This window comes from Copidosoma floridanum, unplaced genomic scaffold, assembly GCF_036245765.1.
Source record: "Copidosoma floridanum isolate Cflo_tuat_1 unplaced genomic scaffold, Cflo_Japanese_pri ptg000030l, whole genome shotgun sequence".
Lineage (NCBI taxonomy): Eukaryota > Metazoa > Arthropoda > Insecta > Hymenoptera > Encyrtidae > Copidosoma > Copidosoma floridanum.
Window position 1 is genome coordinate 750,868 of NW_028321907.1, and position 16,684 is coordinate 767,551.

The following is a 16,684-nucleotide window of genomic DNA, read 5'->3' on the forward strand; positions in this document are numbered from 1 at the left end:
TCTTCTCCTCCCTTATCTTAAAAATCAATTTTCACTCTCTCGCTTGCCATATCGTGACAATATTGTTGATAACCCTTGGTTGTCGTGCAACAGGTTCTACGGTGAGACGCGCCACGGCTTTCCCGAACGGCACCCTCGAGCTCGAACTCCCGGGAGGTGGACAAATCGTGAGCGCTGCGACAACGAAGCACCCGCTGCTGAAGGCCGCGCTGCCCGTCGAGGCGGAGTTGCTGCCGATGTGGAGTTACAGGGCCATGTCGCTCGGCGAGCTGAGCAACGTCATGACGACCAGCTACGGCCTCGTGGGCGATCCCAGCCGGCTCCAGCAGACGCTCAGCCGTGAGATCTGGGTGAACGGTTCGCGGGCCGTGAGCGTCGAGTTCGACCAAGCCTACGGTAGAGAGACCTTCTATGACAGGGGCCGCGCTGCCCTGCTCACCGTCAGCTACGACCCGGCCGGACTACCCCTGCTCTGGCAGCCGCGCGAGGACTTTGGCGAGGCGCTCAACGTCACCTACGATCGCTACAACCGGGTCCAGGGTTGGCGCTGGGGACCCTCGAGCGAGTCGTACGGCTACGACCGCCACGGCCAGCTCGCCAAGGTCAGCAGCGACGACGGTAGGGACGACAGTGGCAGTAGGCTCTATGGGTACGACGAGCTGAGCGGCAGTCTGGCCAACATAACTCTCCCGAGTGGCCGGAGCTTTGGGTTACAGTACGACGAGGATGGAGGCTTGCGCCACATCGTCTTGCCCTCGGGCACGAGGCACTCATTCTCCTACCAGGCCTCGCTCGGTTTTACCCGGCTTACCTACACGCCACCGGGTAGCCAGCGCTCTTACCTCCAGCACTACAGCCACGACGGCCGATTGTTGCAAACCGTGTTCCCGGGAGACGGGGCACGCGTCGTTTATCGCTACCACGGCTCGGGTGGCCTCGCCGAAGTCGTTCACGGCGACGGCAAGAGCGAGATGCGCTACGCCGACTCGGGCCTACCCTCGGAGGTCGTGCACTCGGAGCGTGACCTCGACTACAAGTGGGACTACCAGTACAGCGCGGGTGCTGGTGCTGCCGTCGCTGGTATTGCTAATGCTGGTGTTACCGGTGGTGGGGGCGTAGATGACAGTGGCGATCTCTTCCTCCTCGTCGAGGAGCGCATCGACTTTGGGGCAAAAACGGGCCTGAGCAACGCCAAATTCACCTTCGACTACGACTCCAACTTCCGACTTGTGGGCGTTCAGGGCAGGATAGGGGGCCTCGCGCTGCCCGCCCACCCTATGGCCTACAGTCCGCGGACGGGGGCACTAGAGTTGATTGGCCAGTTTAAGGTGTCGCGGCCTCAAGCGAACACGACAGCGCTGCACGACGGTACAGCTACGTTCTCGCGCACCGTCGACGGCCGCTTCCTCGTTACTCAGATCACCGTGACCATCTACGAGCACGAGGTCTTCAGGATGGAGTTCAGTCACGACTCGCGCGCCAGGATCAACCAGACGCGCACCTACACCCGCAACGTGGGAGTCAACACCTACACCAACGTTAAGAACTACACGTGGGACAGCGACGGCCAGTTGGTCGGTGTCGAGGCCCAAGAGCCCTGGGGCTTCCGCTACGACGTCAACGGCAACATGCTGGCCCTCACCTACCGGGGCAACACCATACCGATGGAGTACAACTCGATGGACCGCATCGTAAAATTCGGCGAGGGCCTCTACAAGTACGACAGCCGCGGTCTCGTGATACAAAATGCCCGCGAGGAGAGGTTCAGCTACAACGCCAAGGGCCTGCTCGTCCGGGCCACTAAGCGGGGCAGGTTTGATGTGAGGTACTACTACGATCACCTCGATAGACTCGCCGCTCGGAAGGACAATTACGGCAACGTGACCCAGTTCTTCTACAACAACCAAAAGAGGCCCCACGAAGTCAGTCAGATCTACAGTCCTCGGGACGGCAAACTAATGTCTCTGCTGTACGACGACAGGGGCCATCTGATATTCGCCCAAGTCTATCGCAACAAGTATTACATAGCGACAGACCAGTGCGGTACACCGATCATGATATTCAATCAGTACGGCGAGGGCATCAGGGAGATCATGAGGTCGCCATACGGGCACATTGTCTACGATTCCAACCCGTACCTCTATCTACCCGTCGATTTCTGCGGTGGTTTGCTCGATCAAGTGAGTACAGCTTTTTCTAATTTACACTTTTATTGGATTTCGATGAAACTTGAACAACATTTTTTCGACAACAGATAACCACGCTGGTGCACATGCCGAACGGCAAGGTCTACGATCCGCTCATCGGCCAATGGATGTCCCCGCTTTGGGAGAACGTCCTCGACAGGCTGCAAACTCCGACGCACTTGCATCTCTACCGCTTCAACGGCAACAACCCTATCGACGTTCAACGTTCCTCGGAAAGTAATCTTCCCACAGGTGAGTTTTTTATTTTTTTTTATTTTTATAAAAATTATGAATCCATTTCAAGTCACACTAGTCTCAATGCAATTTTGTCCTACTGTCGACAGACTACACCAGCTGGCTGTCGAACCTCGGCTACGACCTCAAGAGCCTCGCGCCTCAGCTATTCCCCGAGAGCCTTCCGAGCAGCCTGGTACCGCCGGCCCTCGAATCGAGCGGCTCGATCTTTGGCGAGAGCGAGAAGAAGAAAAAGCACGTGACGAATCTCGGGGTGCAGTCGGGCTTCCTGGCTTACATTCAGCAGCGGCACTCGGCAGACGCCGTTGGACTGTCCGCGCCGCCGCGCTCCGCCCTCAAGAAGGACATGAGCGAGCTTATCCCGACGCGGCTGGGCGCCAGCTCGGATCCGCCCTTCGGCAGGGGTATTCTCGTGTCGCGCACCAAGAGCGGCCAGGCCGTCGTCTCGAGCGTGCCCTCGGCCAACCCGATCTACCGGGACGTCTTCACGAGCGTGTTCAATGAGTCTTACTTCCTGCCGTTCACCTTTGTAGTGCACTCCTCGCAGCAGGACGCGTTCTACTTCGTGAAGGAGGAGACCTGGCGCGCCCCTGACGACCAGGGCCAGCTCAAGCGGCTGGGTGGCCAGGTAAACACGACCTTCCACGAAGCCTCGGGCTCGGCGGGTCTCAGCGACGTTAAGATCCACGGGCCCAGTTACGTGATAAATTTGCGCTACGGTACGACTGCCGAGAAGGAACGCCAGCGCTTGCTGCACCACGCCAAGCTCAATGCCGTGCACAAGGCCTGGCACCGGGAGGTCGAGGCTTTGCGCGCCAATACGCTCGCGAGTCTCGAGTGGACGGTCGCCGAGCAGGAGGAAATACTCAAGGCTGGCGTGGCCACGGGCTACGAGGCCGAGTACGTTCACGACGCGCAGCTCTACCCGGAGCTCGCCGAGGATCCCTACAACGTGCGCTTCGTTAAGAAGCCCCTGGACGCGGCCGGGAACAAGCGCCGACGAAGACGAGTCAGCTCGGCCTGCAACATCTGGTGGCTCGACAAGTTTTGTTAGCCCGCACGGCGGATCGCCTCGCCCCACCTCTGACACTTTTTTGCCAAACTCCATCGGGCTGTTCGTTATTTGAAAGATGCCAAAAGAGCACTGCCTTTACATACTGGCCATTATCATTATAATCTTCGCCATCGTCATCGTCATTCGGTACACGAGACACGACGCCACGAGCCGGCGATTCGGAGGCGGCGATGGCTAGGTCCAGCAAGGAAAGCCGGAAAACATGGAATTTAGATATTTATTTCGATACTCGCCATTAGTAACTATACTTATTGAAAAAAAAAATATATATATACATAAAGACTAAATGAATAGGAAGAAAAAGATAACGTCGCTTTGGATGCTAAGAGATGAAGCGACCGCTTGCAGTGAGAGTGTAGAAAAAAAAAAAAAAAAAAAAAATGAATGAATGGATGACATAAATCTCAGCCAATGTAATAGGAATCCAGTCTCACTGGTGGCAAGATAAAAGAAAGAGGAGTGCACGCCCAAGTTATTAGAAGCGGCCGTGGATGAACCTAGTCAATACATAGCTTTAATTGGTGAAAAAATTGGTCGCTCATTGAGAACCAACGCGTGATTTATTCGGGACAGGGAACTGCTCAAATATCTCTTTCAGCGCGCGCGTGCACTCCAACTTTAGTGGATTGATTTTTTGATTAATTTCTTCTTTGGCACGTAACAAGGCTGGGATGTTGACTGACGGTGTGTGTATACAAGAGATTTTTTTTTTTCGTGGTGCTTTCATGTGGTGCAACGGCAGAAAAATAGGAAAAAAAAAAAAAAAAAAAAATGGTATTTTTTAATGAAAAAACGTGAGAGATTTGAATGTAAAATTGTGAAATCACGAGTTTGTTGTGTACCCTAGCACTATCATAGCGTCCACGTTCGAATATTTTGTCGTAAATAAAAAAAAAAAAATATATATATATATATATATACATATAAAAAGATTTTTAATCTAAATATGCATGATGTTGAGACAGATATGTATGCGTGAAAAAAAACAGGAGTAAATGACATATTAATGTATGAATATTATATAATATAGTTATAAAGAGAAAAAAAAGAAATTCGTTATTTGTCGACATAAAAGTGACGTATATTATATAAATATACATACACGTAATTGTGCTTACTATGAGTATGTACTGCGTATATACATCCGAGGCAAATTCGGGGTATTTTATTATTACAATGATTGGTTGTAAGAAAAAAAAGCGACAGTAATTATCGAAGCCGAACACATTGTAAGTTTATACATAAATATAAATATTCTTTCAGCGGCCATCGGAATCGTGTCGCGCGCCAGGTATACAATATATGTATACATTTACATGTATGTGTTATGTTTCATTCGGTTTTTCTTTTGTCGATCACAAAATTCCTCGAGATTATTATATTATGATATATGATAAGATATACATACCGAGGTCACGCTAAACAAACGAAAGTCGAATTAAATTTATATATAATTATATGAATATCTAGAAAAAGTGTATATTTTTATTAGTTATTGTGTACATCAATTAATATTTTTTAATAGAAAAAAAAAATGCGCTGTTTATTCAAAGCGTTCTCAATGTTAATGCAAGACGCTTTATTTACAATGACTTTTTTTATACTTCTCGTAACAACGTTATTTTATAATATGTTTTTTTCCTTGTACCTACAAACTGAATCGTCAACTGTGAGACGTTAAAAATCCATGTCAATTACGATTCAGGCTGTCGATGTCTCTCTCACACACACACACACACACACAAAACATACACACGTACATATACACACCAACCGATAGTATCACTTATTTTTTCTACGTGCCATATGTAAAGAGTAATTATATGTAACTTGCTAAAAGTGTAACAATCCTATATAATTAACCAACAGATGTACATTTTTTTCAAACATCGTTTGCGGAAGTACAAAAAAGAAAATGTCTTTTGTTATGAATATAATTTATTTGTAAAAATAAAGCTGATCAGAAAAAAAAAAAAAAACGCAAAATAACATTTCTCTTGTGAGTTTTAACTTCGCATCTACATCTGCCTTTCGAGTAGGTATTCATTGACCGTAAAGACCAAACACTGCCGGACTATATTAAATAAACGTTGCGAAGCACGAGTTTATTGATCATAAAAGTTTGGTGCCAATGGGTGAGAGAGCAAAAGATTACACACATGTGCTAAACAGACGAGGGTGCGTGTGCGTGAGAAAACAGACCGGATAAAATTAAATCGTAAACACTGAAAACAATTCAATATGTATAAGTAAAAATAGTAGCATCTATATGGCTAGATAGGAAACAACGGCTTGACTGTCTGGTTTAGATGAATATTTCTGCTATAGATGTTTCAAAAAGGAATAACAAAATCAATCGTTAGGCACGAGAGCGAGCTTGAAAATAGACGAATATCTTTTGAATGGTTGAAAAAGTTTAAGGATTTTAAAAGTAAAATTAATTGATGAAAAGGATAAAATACGAGAAAAAAAAACGAGAGTGTTGAGACTGACACTTATTGCATTCTGTAGCTCAACGGCTGGTTTCTTCCGATTGGGCAACAGTTTCGAGTTGTGATCATCTAAACACGCAACGTCACAATCTTGTGTTGCACGTATATATATTATATAAAAAAAAAAATAATAAATAATAACATAAGAATCCAGAAAAAACACTGTATTCCATAAATAAATTGAAGCAGGGCAGAGGGTAAAGAAAAAAGTAATTTAAAAAACTACATGCTATCGCAATCTTGCGCGATGCTTAATTTACTATTTTTTAATAAAAAAATAACTAAAATAAAATAAAATAAAAAACCAAGTAAAAAAAAAAAAACACTACGAAAAAAGAGAAATACCAGATTACTATATGTAGGATTAAACAAGTGTGAAAAAGAAATTTATGAAATTTGATAGAGAATGAAATAACGAGATAAAAGAGAAAACTCGATTGCTTGTTTTCATTTGTCAATGATAAAATTTGTCGCTCTCTTTTTTTCCTTGCTAAATCACATTTAATTTTCAAAATGGATCTCCGTAGTTCTACATGAAAATTTTTAAATATATTATTCACGTACCGTAAGAACATACTATAAAAACTTTTATATTTAAAATTTTTACAAGTCAAGTCTTTTGAAAAATTGTAAAAAAAAAAAAGTTTAGTAGATCAACTCTTGCAGATTTTAAATATTTGTAAAAATAAAAAAAAAATTAATCTAAGGAAAACTAATAATACTGCTCTAATAAATATATGTATGAAGAAATATTTTCACGCCAAGCTATTAAAAAAAATAAAATGAATGATATACAGTAAACGTTCCACACTAAAACGAATCTATTCTTCGTTTTCACATAAAACGTAGTTGTAAGGAGTCAAAGTATAGAGACCCGAATCTCCTATTAGTAGTCGAATCAAAAATTAAAGAGATTAAATCTCGTATTTTTTAATTACCAAAAAAAAAATTCTAACTCATACACTACCACGCACAGATCGCAGATCAATATACTGTATAAATCAGGATCATCAGACACGAATATTTATCGCTCTCGTTATCAATCACCCAAATCTTTTTCGTGGTGCTTATTGATAATTCATAAAATAAAAATCTTTTTTAAATAATGACAAAGGTACCTCATGCTTTTGACAGAAACTTTTTTACGCTAGCTTTTTACTACCGCGAGTAACGATATATAATAATGGAAAAATGTGTGAGTAGGAAAGATAATAAGACACGCTAATTAGTACACAAAATAAAATATTTAATATTAATAATCCAAAATTAGAGGGGGGGGGGAGAAAAATAGAGAGAAACGAGAGCGAGCACAACGAACGTTTACCTATGCATCATTCATGTCAGCTAAAAAAATGGGAAGGTATAGTTGGGAAATATCTGCAGCCCAAAAGTCGAGGAGACAGAGGTGTAGAGAGAATTTTTTTTCTAGTCGAGATGCAGAGAAATAATTTTTTTTCTGCGGCCACGACCCATAATTGTTAAAATATATCCACACGACCACTACCTTTGTAGGAATTAACATGCGCTATTTTACGCCACTGATCTAATTATTGTTAACCGTGTTGCTGTAATGAATCTTTGGAAACAGATAAATAAATATTAAAAAAAAAAAATGAAATACTAACAGTACGACATACTAAGACATGACACAATACACGTATAAATAAATTTTATTTAATATATATAGTATTCGATTGATTGTATTTATATTGTAAATAGTCACCGATGTTTGCTATGACGTGATGAGTGTACATATACGTAATTATAGGTATATGCATTATACGCACTTGGAACTTGAATATGACGGAGAAAAGGAAAATTTGCCTGATCCAGAAAAAACAACTGTTTACTAAAATAAATTAAATTTCCCAATAAATATATATATATATATATATATATATTCCTTGCCTCTTCACTCATACGAATTACAGTTAACATCTTCGATATGGAATATAAGAAAAAAAAAAAAAAAAAAAAAAAAAAATAGATAACATAGAACGCAACGTGCAGTGACCACGCAAATTAACTTAAACGGAATATTTGCATAAAAATGCCGTCACCGAGCTGTCCGGAGACCAATAATCTTCCTGTTGACACATTTTGAAAAAGCTGAATGTAATGTAATTGTTATATGTCGTAAAGCTATGAAAAAATACATAAATAAATTAATAGAGAGGTAATGAATTTTTTAACGAAGCAAAATAAAAGACTCATCAAAAAAAAGATTTTTTTTCTTCCAGAGAAAATCCGCTAGGTCGTTGATTAATTCAATTAATCTCAAGTACGTAAGGATGGTGGGGAGCTTATGTGTATTTTTTTAAATTTAATTTAAATCTTTTCTAACAACGCAAATTACCCAATCCATCTGCGAGAAACTTTATTATGCATATAGGCTTAATTCATCATGTCATTAAAATTCATGAAAAACTGTGTTGTAATTTAATTTGCACTATGCGGGGGGGAGACGAAAATTCGGGAATAATTCGTCGCTGCTATTTTTTGCATGACGCAATTTTACTATTTTTATAAAAAAAAAAAAAAAAAAGAATATTACGGAACTAAAGAAACCAAAGAATTCAATAATTACACTTAGGTTTCGCTAATTCTACGCACACATACTCAGATAAAAAAAGAATGCGTATGCTTATTGTATGAATTCCGAATGACAAATTCTGTTGAACGCACACGTTAGTTAAATACTAACGATAGATAAAAATTTTACAAAGAAAAAGACTATTCGCTCTCACGAAGAAAAAATTTTGACCTGTACTTAAGAATTTGCTCAACACTTAAAAAAGGTGGAGTCTTGTGCGGTTTTAGAAAAAAAAAGGCAACAATGCGTTGCGTGCAGCATTTTGTAATTACGAGCTCGTCAAGAATACAGATGTCAATATTACACTTGTAAAAAAAAAGCGAGAGAGAGAAAGATATGAAAATTAAAAAAAATAAAAAAATAATAAAGGAATTACACTTGATTGCTGCGGTGTGGAGTATAATATGCTTTTGGTATACATAGTTCATCCGATGGACGATCAATAAATCGACTGACGATTCAGCCGATTGATTGCGCGTCTGTCGTTTCTTAATCGTGACGTATTTATTATTAAGGTATAAAGGGGGAATACTTGTAAAGAAACGAATTTTCAATTGCAACTTTCGATTACTATGTCGCGCGAATTATAAAAGTTGGTTGATAAATAGAGTAAAAAGAAACCAAGCGAAGAACGTGGTCGTGATTTGGGAGCGAGTTTTCAAGAAAAATTATGAACTTTCAAATTTTTCGTATTTGAAGTTTAAATAAAAAAAAAAAAATAAAAAAAAATTGATTAATAAAACTCCACGAAACAGAGTCACGGCTCTTGACCCAACCAGCATGTCCAAAAATTTACGATATAATTATAAGTACATTATATTAAGTGTTTTCAAAAAAAATATATGATCTATATATGATAATAAAAACTGGAAAAAATTACTAATACTTTGTCTTTTTTATGACTATCTTAACGTCCTTACAAAAAAACAATGGATCAAAAATTATAAACACATTGGAGTATTCAAGAAAACTCTATTTATGTATTAAAAATTATTCGTTTTATTTACGGTTTTACGATTAAAAAACTAACATTTCACAAGTAAAAAGTCGTTGAACAATAATTCACGAAGTGCTCACAGTACAAAAAAGACATTATTTTTTATCTCTTTTGTTTTTGCTCTTTGGTTGATTGGACTTGGGATTGTTTGAACTCGGTTCAATAACAATCCGACCAGATGCGATTTCTTCTTTATCAGCCGAGTTTTCAATCTGCTTCTGCGCCTCTAAGAAGAACATGAGATCGCGTAACTGCTCGTTCAACTCATTTATTTCTGTTTCCTTCTTCTCCTTATAAACATTCATTTCATCTTGTAACTGCTTGTGCTTGATTTGCCAAGATGTTTGATTATCTTGCAGTGCCTTCCTGAGTTCTTTTTCTTCTGCTAGTTGAGCTTGAATTTGTGTTAATTTAGCATTTGAATGTTGTAGCTTCTTTTCAATTGCTAGTTTTTCTCGAGTTAGAGCTGCCAACTGGTTCTAAAAAAACAAAAAAAAAAAAAAGCGAAAATTTAGTACATGATAGCTTTTCAATTTATTAATTTACGTGTAATTTTAAGATTACCTTTTGCTTAGAATTTTCCTCGGTAATTTTTTCAACTCGTTCAGTTAGCTCTCTTGTATCACTAGCATTTCTCTGTTCCACTTTAGCAACTAATTCTTCAAAGTACAATCTCTGCGATTCAAGTTGTGAGGTCAACATGTAAGAGAACTCCAACTGTACAGAATCAACCTTTTCATCAACAGCTGTTCTTTCACCTTTGGATGACTCTTGGCCTCCTTCTACCATCTTGCCATCTTTATTTTGTAATAGCCTGTCAACCCAGTGATCACCAACATAATCCCACACTCTATTATTTCCCAACTCCATTGCGTAGCAATGATGTGTATCACTATAATGCTCGAATGCGTGGCTTTGATCGTACCGACCACAACCAATGTGTCCACAAATCAGGCAAATCCATAGTGCTTCATTAGTCGAATCCCCAGCTAGTATTTTATTTTAAATGGTAACATAAAAATTTGATTGTAAAATAAGCTTAAGAATATTTTCATTTAAAAATAAAAATCTGAAATACTCACGACACTCCATGCAATGACTGTCTGCGATTGGTTCTGGAGTTTGAGCATAACGGCATACGGGACAGGATGTATCACCCCACTTGACAAGACAGCTGGCGTGAAAAGTATGATTGCACAGTATAGTCAATATTCCATCGACACTTTCATCCATTTTTTCTAGGCACACTGGACACGATGGTAATTCAGTGTGTCCAGAAAGTGGAAAACCATTATCAGCAGTTTCGACTTTGGAAACAAAAACCATGTGACAAACGATTTCTGGCTCCAATGAGTTGTAAGCAGCTCCGTTAAATGTTTCATAAAATTCGCTAGCAGCAGTCTGTAAGGAAATTTTTTTTTTTTTTAATTTTTTAAATGCAAAAAATCGAATGTGAGAAAATAACATTTTTTAAATTAATATACCAATGAACGAAAAGTTAAAAGAGCCATATAATGGTTGGGATTTCCATCTCTAATGATTCTAAAATACTGAATATTTTGATGACACGCAGCAGTAAACGTCATTAAGTCATGACAGGTCATGTTTGCAGGAACAGAGAGTATACAAATCGTGTTACTTTGATTGGCAGCTGAACGCATCTCCGTGAGTGTGCTGCAAGTTATGATACAAGTTATAATATTAGTCGATTTATAGTTATGCATATAGAGAGGAAAAGAAAACGTTTTTGCATGCAGGTACTAACTTTTCCTTGTAAAGGTGCAATATGCCTTTGCTGACTTCTACAAAGGGATTTCCAGAGATGAAATTGATTTGGTCCGAAGCTACATTACAAGCAGCAGCTGCACCAGCAGAGCTATCCATGTTCGAGGCTGAGGCTGAAACTGCTGCAGCGTAAGATTTTTCCTCCGAATTTTCTCTTGAGATCGAATGAGACTTGCTTGTAACTCCAGAACCTTGAGGCAGTATGGGCAAAGGCCTCTCATTTGGATCTGAATAAGTTTCTACAGTTATGTCCCTGGGCTCTCTGGAGCCTTGCATGTTCTTCCTTTCCATTGCACCTTAAAACAAATCAGCTAATTAAAAAACATCACAAGTTGAATAAAATCGATAGATATTCCAGAAAAAAACCATTACAGCACACAATAGTTGAGCATGTATTCTATAAAGAACAGAAAAAACAACAAAAATAATACTTACTTGCGTCCTTTGGGGGCAGATCAAAGTCCCTGATCTCGATACGAATTACACAAAGTGAAACAAGAATTTCGGGAGAAGACATCACATACTAAGAGAACCCACACTGCACAGTCGAGCAGACAAGGTAAAAGTGTCAAAAATCATTTCCCGTTAGGTGAGCTTGAATTCTCTCATTTTCCAGCCACTGAGCATTTTCACACTCGATTTCTCGAGCTGCTACTTAACTTAAGTAATCAACTAATTTACGACGAACTTTCCCTTTTCTTTACTGTAGTACTTGGAAAATAGGTACACAGTTACACCCCTGACGGATTAACAACAGCTCCGACGACGAGTTATTTTAGTTTTCGTTTGAAATCACATCTACAATTCTACACATTAAATTATTTATAACGCGACACATCAGACACATGTTAAATATACACAACACATAGGACACAACTAAATGTCTAAATTATTGTTTGCAAACATCAAGTAGTATGTATAGTGAAACAGTGAGTCAGTGAACAAGTTGCTCACCAGGTGTCGTTTGTACATACGAATTAAGAAGCCTTCTCCCCCCCCCCCATTCGACGAATACGAAAATATGTAGTAATCTCAAAAGGGGTCCCTCGAGGCTAATCAAAATTAAAGAATTTTTCCGAAAATATACAAATTTCAAGTCGCAAAGCCATGTTTACAGTAAAGACATGAGTCTGACGTGATTTAAGCAAAAGCTTCATATTTAACACCATACGATTATTATTGCTTTACAAAATTATTTGCTAATACAAACAATTATTTTTTCATAAAAACAAGGGTTGACGACGAGTCTTTGTAATTCAAATAATAAATTGAATCCAAATTTTAAGCTTTATTGATGAGAAACTCGTAGAGAAAAATGGAAAAATACAACTTTTGATGAGTGATGCAAATAAATACGAGTTCCCATTTGATATCCAAACTTTAATGATATCCGGACAAAACTGCCATGCACAACGCACGGGCTCAACGTGCTCGTTGCAGGTGGCTATTTTTTGCAGAATTTATCTTTGATACAAGAATGAATAGTGTAACAGGAACGTTGGGATATTATAACCCAATAAATCAGGAACGTTGGAATGGTATAACCCCAGTGACCCAATAAATCAGGAACGGCGGAATGGTATAACACCGGAAGTATGCCTCCACAGACATATAAGAAACATAAACTACTCGTTCTTATTTCCGGTTCTTAAGTACAAGTAGAAAGAGACAACACCAAACGTGGGTATCTGTTTTTCTCGCACATGTGCGAAAGAAAAAAATACCTACGTTCGATGCTCATCTCTTTCTATTTGTGCTTCACGCCGTATATGTATATGTGTAACTGTCTCACTGCTTGGCGACGATTGCGGAATACACCCGCAATAACAGATTCAGGCACGCGTCTTCTAAGCACACCTGCGTAACTTTATCAAATGCTTACAAAATGACAGTGATGTGGTCTGCAGATGTTTAAATAATGTGTAAGTAATTTATTACCCTCTCAGCTTAAAGTAGCAGCACGTTTTGCTCATCTAATAAATAATCGTTAGATCCTTGAAGGTTTTTCCGTTTTATTTTTGTTGAAATAAAGTTATGCTTACAAAGATCCAAGACAGCTGAAGGTTCACTTACATACACTTCAAAAAGTGTGACTACAAGCTCGAAGATATTCAATGATTAGATGCACAAGCAAAAAAAAGTGTCAACATTCAGGTTGCTAATCGAGGTGAATTGCAATTATGCTCAGTTGACACTCATTGAAATCGCACATCACTGTAACACTTGAAGACTAAGTAAATTGAACTGTGCTTTGTAACGGACATTAGAGTATTTTAATTTGCAAGGTATGGATATTATTATAGACTTATTTGTGTCATTGTTATTATATTTTTTGTCAGTATATCAGTTAGACAATTTTGTACGTTTGTATAGAAATGCGGGAACATCTAGAGTTGCAGCATTTAGTAGATGATGAAATTGAGTGCCAATCTATTCGCCGCCGTCCGACCACTACCAGCTATTACACATTCAACTGTAAATCATGCCCGTACCTTGGTCTTCTCTTGGCAACCATATCGTCGCTCTTTTTTTCACTTTGCAGTGTCATTGTCAAGAGTTTGGTTGATGTAAGCAAACCTCTAATCTGATTACAAAATAATAAAAAAATTGCCCTGATGCAAAGATCTGACTATTGCTGCATAAAATTAATAATAAAAAGTATTGTACTTTCTAGATCAATCCAATGGAATTGGCTGCTTTTCGCTTTGTTGGAGTTTTACTGCCTGCAATTCCAATTTTAATCTACAAAGGGGAACATCCGTTTCCAAAGGGTCGACGCCTCATGTTGATATTGAGGAGTTTTGTTGGAACAACTGGTCTGATGCTCAGTTTTTATGCATTCAGACACATGCCCTTGGCTGATGCATCGGTCATAGTTTTTTCTGTGCCTGTATTCGTGGCAATATTTGCGAGAGTATTTTTAAAAGAGCCCTGCGGTCTGTTCAACATAATCACTGTCTGCCTAACATTGATTGGAGTAGTTCTCATAACGAGGCCACCTCTCCTGTTTGGCCATACCGTTGTGTCATTGATTGATAATCATGAAAAAACCGAGCACGCTGATTTGTGGGGGGCAGCTGCAGCTTTTACAGCAACATTGTTTGGAGCTAACGCTTATATTTTATTGAGAGCCCTCAAAGGACTGCACTTTTCCATCATAATGACAAATTTTGGATCTTTTGCACTTGTTCAGACAATTGTTGTCACCTGGGCTATCGGAGCTATGTGTTTGCCACGATGCGGCACTGACAGGTACGTAAGTCAATGAAATGAAGTAAAGTATTAGGTGTTTGTCTTTGAAGTATAGAAAACGAATTTTTTTTTTTTCTCAGGTTACTTGTGGTAGCCTTAGCTCTTTTTAGCTTTGGTGGACAAATTCTACTAACTTTAGCCCTACAGATGGAACAGGCTGGACCAGTTGCCATTGCTAGATCAGCAGATATTGTTTTTGCTTTTTTTTGGCAAGTACTATTTTTCAATGAAATACCAAATAAATATTCAGTGGGTGGTGCGATTCTCGTGACAAGTTCCGTTTTACTTACTGCACTGAGAAAATGGGCTGTATCTTTACCAGAAACTTCCAGCATCAGGAAATCATTAGGATGTCTAGCTACTTTATGATTATGTTTGTGTTAATCACTTTTAGCTACACAGGATTGTATCCACTCAACTCATTTTTTTTTCTCATGAGTTCTTATCAAAAAATTTTTCATAAAATGAAGAGAGAAATATATCGAAAAGTGATATGTTGTACTACCAAATGACTTCAAAGTTACAAGTAACGATAAATAAACTTAACTTTTAGTGATAAGAAAATTTTTCAGGTAATTGGCTGAAAGCCAGGCAAATGGAAATGTTTTACTTGATTAATTTGATTGCCATGAGGTATAACAAGTATTCAAAAAAAAAAAATTTTATAGTTATACTAGTTTACTGTTTTCTCGCTAATGTTGGTTCTCAAGAGCACAATTTTCAATTGAAAAAAAGTTTTTCGTTGTGAATACATTAATTTAAAATCAGGTGCTCAGTCTTTCATGAAAATTTTTATTACGATTTATAAGAGGAAATAGGATTTGTACTATTTTCACATTAGGTAATGGACAACGGTCAAATAATATTCTAAGATTTGCTCTATATTCATGGCTCATATCAAATAATCCGTCTAGTCAAAATATTCTTAATCCTCGCAAAAACTACTTCCTATTGATGTACATCTGAAGCGGTACCTAGATAAATAGTTGGTAATTCAAATTTTTCTAGCCATTATTTGTAAAGATAAAAAATACCTCTTAGTAAAGAATTATAGTACTGAATAACATAGGTGGGGTCGATAATTATTCTTAATTTATGAGCAATATTATCTGTAAAATATATGCGCATGTTATTGTTTTATTGTTATTTTATTTGATTCTTTTTCCGTTCACAGTAATTTTTTATTATTGTTTGTGCTGGAAAATTTCAGTTTCTCATGTTATGTATGCACAGTTGATTTTTTAAGGTCAACTTAATAGACGCAATTAAGGGATGATTTAAAAAAATTTTAGGGCCAAATGTTACATTGAAAGTACAGGTAATAAGCAATATTTTTACCACTGCTACATATTCAGTCAAATCAATGTAGTTTTTTGGATCATTTTTAATTATGATGGCTACTGTTCCGAGTCCGATATTTAGGTGTAATAAAGTTTGAAAAACTTTACTATTGTAATTTATACCAAGCCAGGTGCATTTTTAGGTCATACAAATAAAAATAGAAAAATTATATACAGTTATGTAAGCACTGTGAAATAAAAATAAATATAGATGGTTTTACTATTCTCAAAGAAATAATTCCAAACAGTATTATTTTAATTGCATTAATCTTGCGGATATAACTCTATTGATATGGAAGAAATGGAATTTATAATTTATTGTTTGTTATAAAAACTAATATATTATCATATTATGTATTGAACAAGTACAGTAAATACATCAATGCTTCCACACCTACACATTGTTTGTTTTTTTAAACATTTCCCAAAAAATTAAAAACTATACGTAACTCGCTTTACGTTTTGGCACAGTTTTATTGAAATTTTCGATAAAAATTATGATCATAAAAAAATTCGTTGAGATTTCTTTTATCGTATTTGTTTTGTTCGCAAACATAAGCTGACATGATAATCAGCTTTGTTATCGCGAAAGGAAAGGACTTCCTTTCTAATCATTTGCTGCTCGTTACGTACAAGCGCACAGTACGCATGATTTGTAGAAGTTTAGAGAAAAAAAAAATATATATATATATACATACATTAATAATTT

General features: G+C 38.5%; 3 protein-coding genes across 7 annotated transcripts in view; 2 read left to right on the plus strand and 1 right to left on the minus strand.

Annotated features, from left to right (window-relative positions):
• Ten-a (Teneurin-a transmembrane protein) overlaps positions 1–4,436 on the plus strand; it is a 99,160-nt gene extending 94,724 nt beyond the window's left edge. The window contains exons 21-24 of the mRNA XM_089597142.1: positions 94–1,065; positions 1,120–2,180; positions 2,255–2,438; positions 2,531–4,436. Of these exons, the coding sequence (XP_089453268.1) occupies positions 94–1,065; positions 1,120–2,180; positions 2,255–2,438; positions 2,531–3,495 (3,182 nt within the window). The 3' untranslated portion in view covers positions 3,496–4,436. The remainder of the gene's footprint in view (positions 1–93; positions 1,066–1,119; positions 2,181–2,254; positions 2,439–2,530) is intronic.
• A 5,140-nt stretch (positions 4,437–9,576) lies between these two features.
• On the minus strand, positions 9,577–12,263 carry LOC106641598 (BRCA1-associated protein). 2 transcript variants are annotated; one of them, XM_014356071.2, is made up of 6 exons: positions 11,819–12,263; positions 11,364–11,679; positions 11,083–11,272; positions 10,681–10,999; positions 10,163–10,587; positions 9,577–10,077 (listed from the first exon to the last, which is right to left on the minus strand). In XM_014356071.2, the coding sequence occupies exons 1-6, from the start codon at positions 11,898–11,900 to the stop codon at positions 9,694–9,696; spliced, it is 1,716 nt and encodes a 571-aa protein (XP_014211557.2). In that variant the 5' UTR covers positions 11,901–12,263; the 3' UTR covers positions 9,577–9,693. The 2 variants fall into 2 exon arrangements, with proteins under 2 accessions (XP_014211557.2, XP_089452598.1); XM_089596472.1 differs by having other exon boundaries at positions 11,364–11,694; positions 11,819–11,904.
• Positions 12,264–13,187: 924 nt separating this feature from the next.
• On the plus strand, positions 13,188–16,249 carry LOC106641599 (solute carrier family 35 member G1). 4 transcript variants are annotated; one of them, XM_014356075.3, is made up of 5 exons: positions 13,188–13,305; positions 13,375–13,668; positions 13,757–13,950; positions 14,058–14,635; positions 14,716–16,249. In XM_014356075.3, the coding sequence occupies exons 3-5, from the start codon at positions 13,759–13,761 to the stop codon at positions 15,002–15,004; spliced, it is 1,059 nt and encodes a 352-aa protein (XP_014211561.2). In that variant the 5' UTR covers positions 13,188–13,305; positions 13,375–13,668; positions 13,757–13,758; the 3' UTR covers positions 15,005–16,249. The 4 variants fall into 4 exon arrangements, with proteins under 4 accessions (XP_014211561.2, XP_014211560.2, XP_089452689.1 ...); XM_014356074.3 differs by having other exon boundaries at positions 13,416–13,668; XM_089596563.1 differs by having other exon boundaries at positions 13,430–13,668.
• Positions 16,250–16,684: the final 435 nt, after the last annotated feature.